Genomic DNA, 12766 nt, shown 5'->3' with positions numbered 1-12766 from the left:
TGAGGCCTGTGAAAAAGAGTATCGGTCTTCAGATCGTCTCCATCCATCCTGTCATGTTTTTCTATCTTAGACATGTATTGCCCTTTCCTCTCCACATATCCCCCACCTGCATCTTAGTTTTCTCTGCATTTCTGCACCCACTTTTTACTCTCTCCTCGCTGCACTTCCTTGTATTGCTTTCACTTTAACACCCCAAAACATATAACGTACCCTCTGACCTGTAAGCACCTCATTTTGTACTTTCGCCAAGTCACTTTTTTGACAACTGTATACCTCCTTCACACCCATTTCCAATGAATCACAATTGCAACTGGAGCATGTGACCATTGCTCCAAACTCCATAACAAAATCCATGGGTAAAAGACATTGGCCCTCATTTCAACCTTGGTGGGCGGCAAGCGCCGCCCGCCAAGTTGAAACCGTCGGGCGGGCGCCAATGCAGCCGCACTCCCACTGGGTCTTTTTGGAGATCCCCGCTGGGCCGGCGGGTGGAAACCGGGGATCTCGGCCACAACATGGGAGCCGACTCCAAATGGAGCCGGCGGTGTTGCGGCTGTGCGACGGGTGCAGTTGCACCCGTCGCGCTTTTCACTGTCTGCTATGCAGACAGTGAAAAGCTGCATGGGGCTGTGGCAGGGGGCCCCTGCACTGCCCATGCCAATGGCATGGGCAGTGCAGGGGCCCCCAGGGGCCCCGCGACTCCCCTTTCCGCCAGCCTTTTCATGGCGGTTCAAACCGCCATGAAAAGGCTGGCGGGAGGGGGACTCGTAATTGCCTTGGGGGATTTAAACCGCCAGGACAAAAGTGGCAGGAAACCGCCAGTCCCGGCGGTGCGACCGCGGCGCTTCCGCCGCAGTTGTAATTCCCAGGGAAGCACCGCCAGCCTGTTGGCGGTGCTTCCGACAAAATTTGACCGCCAGGGTTGTAATGAGGGCCATTGTCATTTACACTGCCAATAGCTCCAACTTTCACAAATGTTAGACCTATTGCATTGCAAATGCTTGTTTACGACACGTTGGTTTGTTTTCACATCAGTCCATAGTCTGATAGAGTTACTCAAGTAAACCACCACCTTTTTTTCAGCTGCAGGTACCGCTTTGTGTTTAATTTTGACCAGTTGCTGCGAGGACACGTGGAAATTCACTAAGCAGTCCAAAAAAAAATGGAGAGGTTTTATTGTTTAATAATATTTTATTTTGTTCGGCACATGGATATAAGTGCTCCCCTTAAGGTATACAATATTACGTTTCACACAATACAAGGCAGTCCCTAACATTTCATCTCAACAACACCACATTTCTTCCCAATTCAGAGCTTTAACATTGTTCAAATACTATTTTGAATAATACAGTACATAAAATTGTAGTAGTATAATAAATAGAGCCATCATGTAATTTATAATACAACAGTGAACTATGATACAGTCCAGAGTTTAGAAGGATTAAATAATAGGGTATTCGGCAGTGCTTAATTTGAGCTAATGGTTTCTGGTGTGGGGCACCAGCACTTATTATAAGGGGCGACACTTATTTTTCTGCACCCGGTATTTACTGCGAACAAGAGGCACATATGGGAAAGAGGGAGGAAGAGAAATATGGAAAAACGTCACAAAGGGATAAAGCAGAAAGCTGCAAGAGTGAGCTGAAGGGGCAGGGATTGGCCGTAAATGGATTAAAGAGGCTTTAGCATTACGCTGCCTCAGTATTCCGTGCTCGCACATTTAATTCTAGCAGCCGCATGTTTCAGAAGACAGCTTTGGGCACCTGCACATATTTATTTACAAATTAAGCCCTGGTATTCGATAAAGGAACCAATAAATATACTGAAATGAGATAGTGCTCATGTTGGCCATAGGGGGTCATAGAGCTGCTTTCAGAGTCAGAATATCTAGCCATGTTTGTACTCTTAATGTTAATTAGCAGTCGTTTAGTGTGTTATGTAAGTCCTTGGTCACTAGCCCACATTTTGGGGAAGTTCACTGATTACTTTTCTCAGCACATTAATTATTGTTCATAGACATTACCCAGAGGATTTCTCCACCGACTGTACCACGTGCTGTAGACACCAGGAGATGAGAAGACCCCTCCTACGATGGGAAAACAAACTTTCCCACCTTTCATATTGCGATAAAGGAATGATCACTATCAAAGCATATCTTAACCATAGCAACTGATACAGGGAGGTCCCTGTTTCCAGAAGCAATCCCAATGTAGTGATACGTGTGGGTACCACATAAAACAGGGAAACCTAGGAAGAGGGGAACGTAGATTTGTGGGGAGGGTCAGTCGGGCGGGTGATACCAGGAAGAGCTCAAAGCAGCAGATTCATGGACGAACCCCGAGGGGCCAGGTAGCACCAGAGATGTCCATGGCGGCAGAAAGGAGGAGGGGTTGAGGGCTTTCGTGAGAAGTCCACATGATGGAGGTAATGTCTTGAAGAACTTAAAGGAGGAGATTGATGGGAGGGGCCTCTGCGGATCACCAGGAGCTGGGTGATAATGGAAGTGCTCATGGGATGAGAACAATGCCCAATGAATCCACAGCTCCACTGGGGCCTCTAACTGGCCACTGAAATGGGATTTTTACAAAACTACCTAAGAAAAGGGAACACATTCAGCAGGTTCTCCAGGCCGCAAGTGAGTTCCCCACCAAGTTGTCGAAAAATGAGGAGCCCGAGGACTGACAAAAGTATCAGAGAGAAGTAGTTTAGGCCATATTTGTTAGGTATAAACAGGGCCATTGAAAGTATGCGCCAAGAGAGGAACAAATTATGGAAGAAGGTTAAATAAAGTATATGGCAAGCAATGGCAACGTATGCAGTGTAAAGCAACACGTTTTGTGGCAGTAATGCTTCATCATTTAGTCATGTTTACAATGTTAACACTGTCTGGTCAAAGGTTGCACCTAATTAGTTTTATTTCAACAATTAAATTCAGCAATCTGATAAAGAAAGGTGACCTGCCTCTCAGTGGTAAAAAGCATGCACTGCGCTGCAGAATTGCAGAATTCCCGCGGCCCTGGCTATAAAGAGGTGTGCAGAGTTTAGTGCTGAACAGGCCTATGTCCAGTACAGTGCCATTACATCCCATCTCACTTAAAATAGGTATTTTGACAATCCTGGAAACCTCATAGAGATCTGCAGTCAACTGAGCTTCCGATGGTGCTGCCTTAGCCTAAGTGTAACAAGCAAGTACTTTCCTGCCCACAAAGGACGGGCATGCATGTCAGCAGGACAAGTTTGTCATACTTCAGTTAATGTTGGACACGGGAGTGAGGGACTCCACTACTTCAGTATTACCATTAAAGGTGCCTAAAGATGTGCTCAGAGGGACGCCTCTTTCTCCTCAAGGATCAGGTTGTTGTTGTTGGGGTCAATGCTTCCCACGAGCTCTGTTACCAGCGTCTGCAGGGTGGCTGCCCGCATGTGGCCTATCTCCAGGACCCCGTCGTGGCTCACCTCCTCCTCGCCTTCGTACTCCTTGACCACCCTGTTGGTAATGAACGAGATTCCGAAGACCTTCAGCCCGCAGTGCTTGGCCACCACCACCTCAGCAGCCGTGCTCATCCCTGGGATCGGAGAGAAAAAACAATGATTCTTGCACTCACCAGATACTTGAGATGTTTCTACAGAGTTCTTTGAGGAGATAATTTCATTCAGGGTTGAGACACAATCAGGTCTCATGGGTGACCTGGAGGTTGCCACAGTGATGACAAACGAAGGGCTGAAGCAGAATAAACCAGGGAATAGCACATGCAGAGAAAGTAGCACCCACCACAACATACACAGCTCACACAGGAGCAGGCATGCATACTTCCAAGACTCACGTAGAATGCGCAATTGTCTCACTCTGTGATAAGGTCCTGTGGGTCAGGGATCTGTGATACAGCTCAAGAAAACCAGCTTGTCAGACTCTGTCCTGAAAGCCCCTTCCAGAAACGACTGGAGATAGGGGCACTTGCTCATTTCGCTCCACCTGCGTATGGCCAGAGGGAATGCGGTTAGGAACAAGACTGCTTGGACACTGTGCAAGAGTGTGAGCACGAATGTCTAGATCTTTGGAAGATGTTTGAACTGTGTGCTGCACTTGCGGAAAAAGTATCATGTGCTGTGGAATGCAAAACAGACATCGCTGGAGACGAGCAAGTGTGGAGACTAAGGGCCAGTTTAGAGTTCGGCGACTCTAATACTTTGTTAGAATGTGACGGGAATCCCACCTGCCTGAAACCGGTCCCAGGATACTTGTTTCTGGTCCAGAGAGGACCTGGCTTGGCAGTTTGGACTCAACTGTTCCAATGGGGAACAGGGTCAATACTGATTTGCATTTGGCTGGGTCCAAACTGGGGTGGCGTGGTGGGCAAGAAAACAATAGATTAAACCCAGATCTTTGTGACTGGGGATGAATGTTCGCGTTGTTCAGCATTCAGTCCATCATCTCTTCTTTTTGCATTTGTCGCCGTAAGTGGGAAGGGTACGCCCACTGCGCCACTGGATTCAAGCTAGCCTGGCTGATGAAGGGTGATACCCCGAAACAGGCCCTAGGATGATTGTTTCTGGTCCAGGGAGGACCTGGTTTGGCAGTTTGGTCTGGCCTGTTCCCATGGGGAACAGCGTCAAGACTGATTTGCATATGGCTGGGTCCAAATAAGGGTGGTGTGGTGAGCAAAGAAATGATGGATTAAACCCAGATCTTTGTTACTGGGGGTGAATGTTTGCATTGTTCAGTATTCCATCCATCATCTCTTCTTTTTGCTAATGTAAAAAGAACCAGTATGTTTGTAAGATATTTTGTAGTAGAATGAAAATCAATGTGTTAGCCACAAAATGATGGCTATTTTTAGGTTTGACATGTACACATCTTTATTTGTCATAGCCCATGACTTGTGTTGCATGTGTGGTGCTGATGACCAAATAATAAATTCTATGCTTTTGTATCTTGTAGGACCTGCCCACAAGAGAATATGGGCTTCTGCACCTATGAGCAGTCCCTGTCATTCAGTGCCATCTTCTGGTAGGAGGACTGTCATGTCCCCTCTGGCAACTTATCAACATCTGAGCACCATGGTCTTAAGGCTGCCTGAATGATACTGCGTGAGTGATCAAGTTAGTGGAATTGTTCTTTGCAGATACTTGTTTAAGGATGAAAGGATGCCAGCTCAATGCATCTGGCTTACTTTCTGTCACTTGTTTTAAGATTTCCCTTATTTTGGTTAGATGATGATCATCTTTTGTGACAGGCCACAAGGAGAGAAGGCAGAAGAAGCCTAAGTCAAAACCTGAAAGAGATGGGATTTATGTGGCACATCACAACAGGCTCTTGTAAGCAAGGTCCATGCCTGCAGATGCAAAAGTCCTCTCCTTTAGCCTAAGTTACATACGAGCTACAGGTACCTTCTCTGTACAAACACAAGAGCTGGAACACTTTGCCGTCTCATCCACCGTTGGACCTGTCTGCAGAGGGGAAATGTCTAGCTATGTCTTATGAAAATTGCTGGTTAGTTTTTCAACATGGAAATTGGGTTTTACTTTTCTTTCCTTGATTGCAAATTGGGAGGATTTGGAAAAGTGAACTATGCCACAATCTTGCTGGCATACTTGTAGTATGAAAAGTACGGCTTTAGGATGCCTATTTCTTTCTAACACACAACTATATAAATATGTATAAATGAAAACGAGTGTAAATGAATATTTTCAGGACAAATTTTAAAGTATAAAACCAGTTAGGAAAGCACAAATGAAGCACATTTATGGAAGTCTGATACAAACAAAGATTTTAGTACAATAAAGGCAATCATTGATGAGTCAATGCCCCACACTTTATGCAATTGTTTTTGCCCTCTATACTTTTATCAATAAAACTGCACGTCTGTGTAAATTTAGTGGCCATTACAATAGAAAATGTGCTGTCCGTTAATGACAGTGCACTACCACACAATGCTTTATTTTTTTTAAACAGATTTTATTGGTGATTTTGTATAACTAGTACTTGCAGAACATTTGGATGATCATATCTGTTTCTAGTCGTATAGCTCACAATAACTTGTAAACATTGAATTATTCATTTGAACTTTCATATTCGATACCCCTCCTTTCACCTGTTCACCCCCATTCCAGAGTCATTCTTAATGCATATATTTGGTAGTTATAATGCGTTATAGGTGTTCTTAAATATGTTTATGAGGATTGTATTCAACTGACAGTCATCCCTGTTTAGAGGGATTGCCACATGGGTTTGAGTGATTTAGTCCTGAGGCACCCGGGGCCTAGGGTGTGTGTCTTTGTAATCATTATCTATCACAAAGTCCATGGGTACTCATTGTCAGGCTGGGGAGGACCCCTGAGATCCTCCTGCAGAGTCCTTCAGGCAGTCCACCCAGGCTTCCCATTCCCTAGCTATGTCTAGAGGTCTTAGGCCTCATTTGGCTTCTCTAAGCAAGGTGTCCCCTTTGAAGCCCACCTACGTTTCTAGTTCTTTGTGCCATTTTGTAATTCGTGGACCTCTCTGCCCTTTCCAGTTCATGGTAATTTCTCGTTTGGCCAGGACATAGGCCAGGTCCTAGAACTTGCTGGTCACTTTTGTTTTGGATGTGTTAGGGAACCACCCCAGTAAAAAATGTCCCGGTGTAAATGGGATCTCCTTGTCTATGACCTCAGCTACTGTTCGTGTCACTTCTTCCCAATATGTTCCTACATGGGAGCAATCCTATAATACATGTTTAATTTCAGCCCCATCAATTCCACATCTTGAGCAAGTTGTTCCTGTTCTGTTGAAATATCTATTGGTCTGCCCCGGGGTCAGATATGTCCTGTGTAGGATAAAGAAGTTAATTAATTTGAATCTAGCATTCTTCAAGGTTTTCAGGATTCTTTCTAATATAGACTCCCAGGCTTTAGCCAGTATAGAGGTATCCAGATCTTCTTCCCATCTGAGTCTTAAGGAATCTAAGGGGTAAGTCATGTCATCCCGTAGTCTTCGGTAGAGACATGTGACAGCCCTGAATGTACTTGAGGACATAGCTAGGTATTGGCCAGTAGACAGTGTTTTGGTTCATTGAGGCCTGACCTTCAATGTTTGCAGATAGCTGCGGTGACTGCTACCAGTGTCCTCTTGGTAGATCAAAGTCTGCTCTAAAGTCTTCAAATGGAAGTAGTATCCCGTCTCTGAATAGGTCACCTATGTTCGTCGCCCCAGCTTCAGTCCAGCTGGTTATCCCCTCCCAATTGCCACCATGCGGCAATGCCTGCAGGAATATCAGGGGGAACTCTCTGGAGAATGGAACGTCAATCTTTGTTTTAGTCAGGTATTATGCCCACCATTGCCTAATAACTTTTAGTTCGGGGGTGTCATCATCTTGCGTCTGTCTCACTCTAGTAGCACCTCCGTTAGCCTAGTTAGAGAGGGGTGAAGGGCCTCTCTGGTCTATATTGTGTCTGTCTACTCCCTAGCCATTGGGCAAACCACTGAAGTTGTGCTGCCAGGCAATAAGATTCAAACTCTTGTACCGCCAGTCCTCCATCTGTTGATTGCCTCTGCATTTTAGAGAGCTACTCTTTTCCGACCCTTTCCCCATAAAAATGGTGTTATTGATGTGTCTATTTCTTTAAATATTGATTAGGGTAACTATATAGGAAGAATCGTGAAGAAGTATAGAAGGCGTGGCAGGAATATCATTTTAAGGAGAGACACTCTTCCTGCAAACGAGAAGGGGAACGTCTTCCAGAAGGTCATGGCTGATTGTATGGAATGGCTTGCCTTCCCCACATTGCCATCTAGTATATCCTGTTTGTCATGGTAGATCCTGGTTCACAAATATGATTGGTTCCCAGATTAACATACACAGGTCAGGTGGCAAGGCTTGGTTGGCCTTTGTAGGGAACAGGCGGGATTTCTGCCAGTTCACCCCGAGGTAGTAGGAAGAAGAAGATGTAAATTACAAAACAGAAGACCAATGGAGGAAGAAAGCTGTTGGAAAGAATGCTATATATCTATTTGAAGTAAAATCACAAGGTCTTGGCTAGCTCTAGACCTAATAAATAGCTCTGCAAACTGAAAAGATGGAAAGATATTTTTTAGAAAGAGCATGAGTTCTCCACTGCTCCAGAGAACGCGTGGCTTGTAAATTTGGTGAATTTGGTGAATATGTGTACTTCTTCAGTATCAGCCAGCGAGTTCCGTGGAGCATTATTTCCAGAATTAGTGGCAAGTGGCAAAAAGGGGAGCTACCCCACCTCACTCAAACACATAGGCCCAAAATGAGGGAACGCGACAAAATTGGCAGCTTCACGCTCCGTCATTTTCACAACGCAGGGATGCGCCGTATTTAGGTGAATATGGTGCACCCCTGTGTTGTTCCCTGCGCTGGTGCTAATTTAGCTGCCAACGCAGGCATCTGCGTTGAGGGGTGAGATTGTTTATGTGTGGGAAGGTGCCCCTTCCTGCACATAAGCAATCATTAATGGTGTTTTGGCACTTCTGTGTGTGTCGCAGAATGCAGCACACACAGAAGTGCCAAAGCATCATTTTCAAATGATTGATCATGAGCAGGAAGGGCCACCTTCCCGCACATAAACAATAATTTCTGGCATTTTGCTCTACATCTTTCTATGCATGCTGCAGATTGCAAAAAGCAAAAAACAAGAAGGAATAAAAGTATTCCTCCTCGTTGGGCCTCGCTAATGCAACCCCTGGGGGTGGCGTTAGATTTTGGCGCTGCCTCAGGTTTACAAAATCTCGTAAATCTGAGGAAGCGTCAAAATACTGTGGGTGTTGCTGTGGCACACCCAGAGCAACACCCATTGCACGCCCATCTGATGCAGGATACTGCATCTGAGGGGGCCATATTTACAAGGAGGCGTAACGCCACAAAAAGTGGCGTTAAACTTCTTTGTAAATATGAAGCAGTGGTTAGTGCCCCTGGAGCGTCACATAAAGTGACGCTGCAGCGGCGTTAGGGGATTATAAATATGCCCTTTACTCTGTACACCACTAGCTCCAGCACTGTAACAGAGGTGACATTTCCCCTCATACAGCAGAAGCATACATCAAGTAAGCATCAGCAGGACACGCCTACCCACACACAGCAGACAGCACTGTTGGCTTCCCTCACACACACCAGTAGAAGCATTGGCAGCAGCTGTACAGAATGCACAATTTTAAATACTGGAAAGCTGCAGAGTCCTGTGGGCCCAACTTACCCACTGCATCTGCCCCCAGTTTGTGTAGAAAGCGTGCCTCGGCGACAGACTCAAAGTTGGGGCCCCCAACCATGCAGTACACTCCCTCGTGGACAAAGGACGAGTAACCAAGTCTTTTGGAGATATCCCGCGCCATTTTACGCAACTTCTTGTCATAAGCGTCAGAGAGTGGCGGAAAACGTGGACCAAACCTGTGAAGAGCAAGAAGAAATATTAGTGACTGAGCCTGCAAGGAAGAGCCATGATTCCAACAAAGGAGCGCAAAAGAGGCCAAAAGCGGCTAATAGGCTAATGCCTATTACTGAGATGGTGGGGGCTGAATCTTTCCTTGAATGAAGCTCCACAGCCCCCATCTGATTTATCTGCAGTACCAGATTCTTTTTTCTACTAAGTAAATTAGTTTTATTCAAGTTACTTCAAACCATAAAAACATTTAACGTGCAGATACAATACATAAAGAAGTACATAACAAAGCAAGCCGCACTATCCTTGCAGTATATACTCGACAACAATAGTTAAAAGGACATAGTTCATCACAACAAAATCTAGTCCTTAAAATGAACTGATTCTGGCCTCAGAAATATGGTCACTCTTAGTCAGACAGATAATTTGCCAGATTGCTGTGCTCTGCGCTCCTTACAGTTTTGTGATGAGATTTATGGACAGTCAACCATGGCAGTTTTTTGTCTTGACTTCTTAATTTTCTGATTGGGCGGTGTGTTGAAATGCTGCTTATATATTGGGGACCAAGACCGCTGATCTATTCATAAAAGCTCCTGAGTGTACATATATACGCATCTTTGTCTTGCCTCCCAATATCTGGCTTGTGGTGTTTCCCTACACCTTATGGCACTGTCAGGGAATTGAGGAGCCAATAAAAAAAAAGGCTGCTAAGGGACCTCCTGCTCAGACTCAACTCTAAGGGTGGATGACCCTTCCCTAGTATGATTCCTTCCGGTTGGATGCCCTCAACCAGGACCCGCCCTCAGAAATGCCCTAAAAACCCACCTTTGTTGAGGAATCAGCAAAAGATCTGCTTCAAGAGAACTTCATGGGTCTGTGTGGCATAAACGTGTTTTAAAGCAGCCAATCAAAGAGATCATTACAATAACCAAGGAGGGGGTGGGGGGAGTGGGGGGGGTGACCACTGCTGTAGCCTCTATGGTCAGGGATTCTTAAATACGTAAGAGAAGATCTCTTGTTCTACACTCCCTGGTTGATTTGGAAGAAACAAACTTGTCTAAGTAGCAACACCTTCTCCAGTTCAACAAGCAGACATATAAATCAGGGGCACATCCTGTTCTTCAGAGTTAATTAACTCTAGCCCTACAAGCTGACATTGAACATGTAAATGTATTTGAGGTGCATAGATCGTCTTGGTGAAATGCCTCGAAAACAAGGTCCTCCAGTTCTAAGAACAGAAAAGTCCAGTCCGTGATTCTGGCGTCTCTCGGTTGCTCACCGTGTCTAACCTGCCCCAATTCCCCATCCCTACAATCCTGGTCCTGCTTCACTGACCGGTCATCATTGGGTCCTAGCAGTGGGTTCTGTCCGGACAAGCCTAGCAGGTTGATGTGGTCCCGGATAATCATGAGGTCTCCTGGGCAGTAACTGTTGGCCAGGGATCCAGCGGCATTGGTGACAATCAGGACCTGCACCCCCAAGAGCTTGAACACCCGGATAGGGAATGTGACCTACGGAAGAGGAGTGCTTATTTAGTTTTTTCTGCTTTTCAGGCAAACTTTCTAAAAATCACATAAATACACATAGAGTTCCATTAACAACACAAAAATAAGTAGGAGAGAAGAAATAGAATTATACAATACATTTCCAGATTCCATCCTGGCCGCTGTGTTGGTGTTGACATACTACTTTATTTCACATATGCGGCATAACCTAGTCATTTGGTTAAAGTTAGGAAATCTGAGTATCTTCTTGCATTAAGAAATGGAGCAGGCAGAACGTTCAGTCAGGTATGGGTAATTTAGATAATGATTTAATAAGAAATGAGGATATAAACGTGTGAAATACTTAGTTGAGTTTGTTGCTTATGTTCAGTATTTCTATCCTTTTAAATGAGCCTCAATATTTAGAATTGTTATTTACAATCCAGGAAAAGGAAAGAAAGCTGTATAATAAGGACATATATTACACACTTCAAGGTGGAAAACACATGGAATAATCTTCCAGAGCACGAAGGACAGCAAACATTGACAGAGTCAATAGGTCTTGCCAAGCAAGAGCTATAGGCTTTGCCAATGTGTTTTAGCCATGTTTTTTACCAGTGTGGCTGCTGTTCAGCATGGCTAAACGTTAGTGGCATAGAAGAGAGTGGTGTGGAGTGTTGTATAGTTGAATGGCGAAGAGTGAAGTAGAGTGTTGTAGAATGGAGTGGAAGAGAGTGTCATGTATTGGAATGGCGTAGTGTAGATTAGCATTGAGTGGCATACACTGGAGTGGCATCAAGTACAGTCACCTGGTGTGGAGTGAATTGGCGTAGAGTGTTGCAGAGTATGGAGGCATAGAGTGCAGTGGCATTGAATTCAGTGGCGTACAATGCAGCTTTGTAGAATGCATTGACGTAGTTTAGAGTGGTGCATAGTAGAGTGGAGTCTTGCAGAGTAGAGTGGCGCAGAGTGGAGTGGGGCGGTGTAGAGTGGCGCAGAGTAGAGTGGCGTAGACTGCAGTGGCATTGAAATAAGTGGCATACAATGCAGCTTTGTAGAATGCATTGACGTAGTTTAGAGTGATACATAGTAGACTGGAGTGGCGCAGAGTGGAGTGGCGCAGTGTAGAGTGGCACAAAGTAGAGTGGTGCAGAGTAGAGTGGCGTAGAGTGCAGTGGCATAGAGTGCAGTGGTGTAAGGTAGAGTGGCATAGAGTGGTGCAGAGTGCAGTGGCGTACAGTTCAGTGATGCCGAGGGCAGTGGCACAGACTAGAGTTGAGTGGCATGGAGTTCAGAGTACAATTGAGTGGCACAGAGTGCAGTGGCATGGAGTGGTGCAGACTAGACTACAGTAACATAGAATGGTGCAGAGTAGAGTGTAGTGCCATAGGGTGCAGAGGTGTAGAGTGGAGTAGTGCAGAGTAGAGTGACATAGAGTTCAGTGGCAGAGAGTGCAGTTGTGTAGAGTACATTCCTGTAAAGTGCAGTGGTTAAGAGTACAGTGTAAGAATAGAGTGGTGCAGAGTGCAGTGGCATAGAGTGGAGTGGCGTAGAGTGCAGTGGCAGAGAGTAGATTGTTTCAGAGTAGAGTGAAGAGGCATAGAGTGGAGTGGTGCAGGGTACTGTGAACTTGTGCAGAGTGGCATAGATGTTAATGACGTAGAGTAAAGTGGTGTACAGTGCAGTGGTGCAGAGTAGATTAGAGTAGCGTATAGTGGCTTGTCACAGAGTGCAGAAGCATTGAGTTGAGTGTTACAGAGTGAAGTGTATTGGCGCAGAGAGCAGTGGTGTAGAGTGCAGTGTTGCAGAGTGGTGTAGAGTACAGTGGAAAACAGTGGAGTTGTGCAGAGTAGATTGGTGTGGCATTGACTGGGGTGGGGGACAGTACAGTAGCGAAGAGTGCTGTG

General features: G+C 45.4%; 1 protein-coding gene across 1 annotated transcript in view; it reads right to left on the bottom strand.

The window, feature by feature from the left end:
- Positions 1 to 1171: 1171 nt before the first annotated feature.
- Positions 1172 to 12766, bottom strand: part of LOC138303853 (purine nucleoside phosphorylase-like) — a 57851-nt gene continuing 46256 nt past the window's right edge. The window contains exons 4-6 of the mRNA XM_069243333.1: positions 10711 to 10886; positions 9193 to 9383; positions 1172 to 3566 (exon numbers count right to left, since the gene is read on the bottom strand). Of these exons, the coding sequence (XP_069099434.1) occupies positions 3322 to 3566; positions 9193 to 9383; positions 10711 to 10886 (612 nt within the window). The 3' untranslated portion in view covers positions 1172 to 3321. The remainder of the gene's footprint in view (positions 3567 to 9192; positions 9384 to 10710; positions 10887 to 12766) is intronic.

This window comes from Pleurodeles waltl, chromosome 7, assembly GCF_031143425.1.
Source record: "Pleurodeles waltl isolate 20211129_DDA chromosome 7, aPleWal1.hap1.20221129, whole genome shotgun sequence".
Lineage (NCBI taxonomy): Eukaryota > Metazoa > Chordata > Amphibia > Caudata > Salamandridae > Pleurodeles > Pleurodeles waltl.
The sequence above is the reverse complement of the archived record's forward strand: the minus strand, read 5'-3'. Positions and strand labels throughout refer to the sequence as shown.